This window comes from Chelonoidis abingdonii, chromosome 4, assembly GCF_003597395.2.
Source record: "Chelonoidis abingdonii isolate Lonesome George chromosome 4, CheloAbing_2.0, whole genome shotgun sequence".
Classification (NCBI taxonomy): domain Eukaryota; kingdom Metazoa; phylum Chordata; order Testudines; family Testudinidae; genus Chelonoidis; species Chelonoidis abingdonii.
The window spans coordinates 2,652,106-2,655,196 of record NC_133772.1 but is presented as its reverse complement, the minus strand read 5'-3'; the positions used below and the strand labels follow the sequence as shown (position 1 = coordinate 2,655,196).

At 57.5% G+C, this 3,091-nt stretch overlaps 1 protein-coding gene across 1 annotated transcript; it reads left to right on the top strand.

The window, feature by feature from the left end:
- The first annotated feature begins 219 nt into the window (after window positions 1-219).
- On the top strand, window positions 220-2,053 carry LOC116815518 (perforin-1-like). The gene is made up of 2 exons (XM_032763945.1): window positions 220-746; window positions 1,021-2,053. Exons 1-2 carry the CDS (start codon window positions 220-222, stop codon window positions 2,051-2,053), a joined length of 1,560 nt encoding a protein of 519 aa, XP_032619836.1.
- Window positions 2,054-3,091: the final 1,038 nt, after the last annotated feature.

Below are 3,091 nucleotides of genomic sequence, written 5' to 3'. Positions count from 1 at the left end.
AATCCGCGGGCAATGGGGCAGGCAGGCTATAGCATAGGTTGTTGGAGAGCTCTTCTCTCAGAGCCAGGGAGGGTCATAGCAGCTTGCAGGCTTCTGGGACGCTGCTAGGATGTGTTGTGTCTAGATTGTTGTTCATGAAGCCTCTCTCTGTTTCTCTCCCTCTAGGGAAGCTCAGAGACTGAAAGCCACTCCTAGGTTCCTAGCACCATCGCACCAGCCATGGCGAGATCCTGTGTCTTCATCCCTCTGCTTCTCCTCTTCCTTCTCCCTCAAGTCTCTCCTGACTGCTACATGGGTACAGCTGAGGAGTGTGATGAGACCATGGCCTTTGTGCCCGCACACAGCTTGGTGGGGGAGGGCATCGACGTGACCACTCTGGAGTGGACGGGGGCCAATCTGGTGGACACCAGCCTGTGGCGCCACCCAAATGGCACCTGCACCCTCTGCGAGAACCGGCTGCAGGGACGGCAGAAGCAGAGGCTGCCACTGGCCGTGGTGGACTGGAGGGTCCAAATCGCATGCAGCCGGGAGCTCAGCAGCTCAGTGGAAGAGTCAGCCGCAGCTGTGGGCCGGGCACTGGCTTTGGATGTGAACAACGACTGGATGTCAGAGCTGGAGCTGCTAGCGGATTCCCATGGCCCGGCCTTGGGGGGGTCCAAATCCCAGCTCACCAGCTACGCTTACCAGAAGGAGCTGCAGGACAAGTACATGTTTGTGCGCCAAGAGGTGCCCTGTGTGTATTACAGGTGAGATTTTCCCGGCTAGGCCCCTGCCCCGCCCTGCTCCCCGCAGCACGTTGTTCTCTGCTGCCCCCGCCACTCTGCTCTCTGCAGCCCAGCGCCCCCTACTGCTGCAGCGGGGTAATGGGGTAGCACTGACTGCAAGAGGACAGCGCCTCCTACTGCGCCCCCACCTGCCAGGGACCCCACAGAGTGAGCTCTGGGGAAGTGGAGCCAGTTTGTTCAGGTGCAAGGGGTCTCTGGTTGGCTTCTAACTCCTCTCTCTTTCCCCTCTGGGCAGGTTGAGACTCACTCAACACCCCACACTGATGCCCCAGTTCTTCCAGGCCCTGAGCAGCCTCCCATCTAGCTACGACTCAGCAATATACCGGCCCTTCCTGGCCACGTACGGTACCCACTACGTGAGGCAGGCAGACCTGGGGGGGCACGTGCGGCAGTTGATAGCCATCCAGACCTGCCGGGCAGCACTGGATGGGCTGACAGCCACCGAAATCAAGGCGCACCTCGACTTACAGTTCTTGCAAGACCTGGGCCTGAGCAAGCAGGGCAGTGAGGGCCAGGGGATCTCCCAGGCACCCTACATGGAGAAGCGCATGAAGGTGACGGGTGGCCACAGCTATTCCAAGCAGCTCTTCTCCACCAAGCAAGATGCCACCTCCTTCTCAGCCTGGATGGAGAGCCTCAAAGCCAGCCCCGACCTGGTCTCCTACTCTCTGATGCCCATTCACACCTTGATGAGACCAGGCGACCGCAGGCGGGAGGCACTGAAGCAGGCGGTGAAGGAGTACGTGTCTGAGCGGGGACACAAGAAGAGTTGCCCTCGAAGCTGCCCACAAGGGAGTCAGGTCGACTCCGAGGACCCCTGCAAATGCTACTGCTCCGGCAACCCCCTCACCGACTCCATGTGCTGTTCAGTCAAGCGGGGCACAGCACGGCTGAAGGTCCATGTGCTGCAGGGCACAGACCTGTGGGGAGACGCCCTGTCCGCCACCGATGCCTATGTCAAGGTCTTCTTCCAAGGGCAGATCATGGAGACGGGCGTCATTCATGACAATAACCCCATATGGTCACAAGACCTGGACTTCGGGCCGGTGACGCTGCCGCTGAAGCCTGAATTGAAAATTGAGGTATGGGACAAGGATCTATGGAAGGACGAACACTTGGGCGTCTGCACAGCCTACCTTGAGGTCGGCAGGAGCGAGACGCTCACCTGCAGCCTTGAACACGGCCTCGTGTTGTATTCCTACACGCTGGAGTGCGGGCCCAACCTGGGGGGCACAAACTGCCATGAGTACGTGCCTGTGAGAGGCTAATGGGCTAAAACCCAGAGTCCTGGCTCCCAGCCCCCTGCTTTAACCCACTAGCCCCCACTCCCTTTCCCAAGCGTTACCAAGTCTCCCAAGAGAATAAAGCGGCTGCAGCTTTCCAAACTAACCCTGCCCGTCGCAGAGTGCAGGGGTGTGTTTAGACAGATCCCTTTGTTGTTCTTAGTGGGTCTAGTTTTGCTGCTTCCAACCAGAAGTTGCACATTGAAATCATGAAACTAATAAATGTCTGTGTACTTTGAATTATTTTGATTTTATTTTAAAAGGTTCTCCTTGTGCTCGCCAGCCGCCGTGGGCTCTGTTCCCTCCCTAAGGCACGTGCCTGTGTTGAAGTACATCCCGCAGCAGGACAAGCAATTGGCACATAGTGTGCATTGAACGGGCAGGCCAGAAAGTTCCCAGATTTGGGGATGTTTTGTTCATTGAACGGGAGTGGGGATTGGAGGCTTCTCAAATTCTCACGATGGGCGTCCACACTGGCACCGGTTGATCACCGAAACTGCTCCATCCATCCCCTGTCGCTCATTTCAATCCCTGCCCAGCCTGGCTAATGGCAAAGTACCATTGATGGACGTATCCTCCATGAGTTTATCTAGCTCTCTTTTGAACCCTGTTATGGTCTTGGCCTTCACAACATCCCCTGGCAAAGAGTTGACATTGAGGGTTCAGGGCATTGACAATTTAAATGCCATACGGACACTGGGCAGAGATAATTGGGCCCTTCTGAGATGCTGGAAGGGGTAAATCCGGCCCCAGGGCAGGGAACTGGCTGGCTTGGCAGGGGGTGTGGAATGGGACATGGGGCCTTGTCCCTCTCGGGGGTGCTGACTCCAACCCAGCTCCAGGGCGTTGCACTGGCTGACTCATAGTGGGTGGGGAATGGGGCCTTCCCTCTAGGGGCCGTTGGCCCCAATCTTAACCCAAGAGCCACATGCCATTGTCCACTCAAGGGGCAGCTGCCTCTGGGGTGGAGCAGAGGGGACCTGTCAGGGTGTGGCCATTTCCTTCCCATTTCAAAGGGAATTT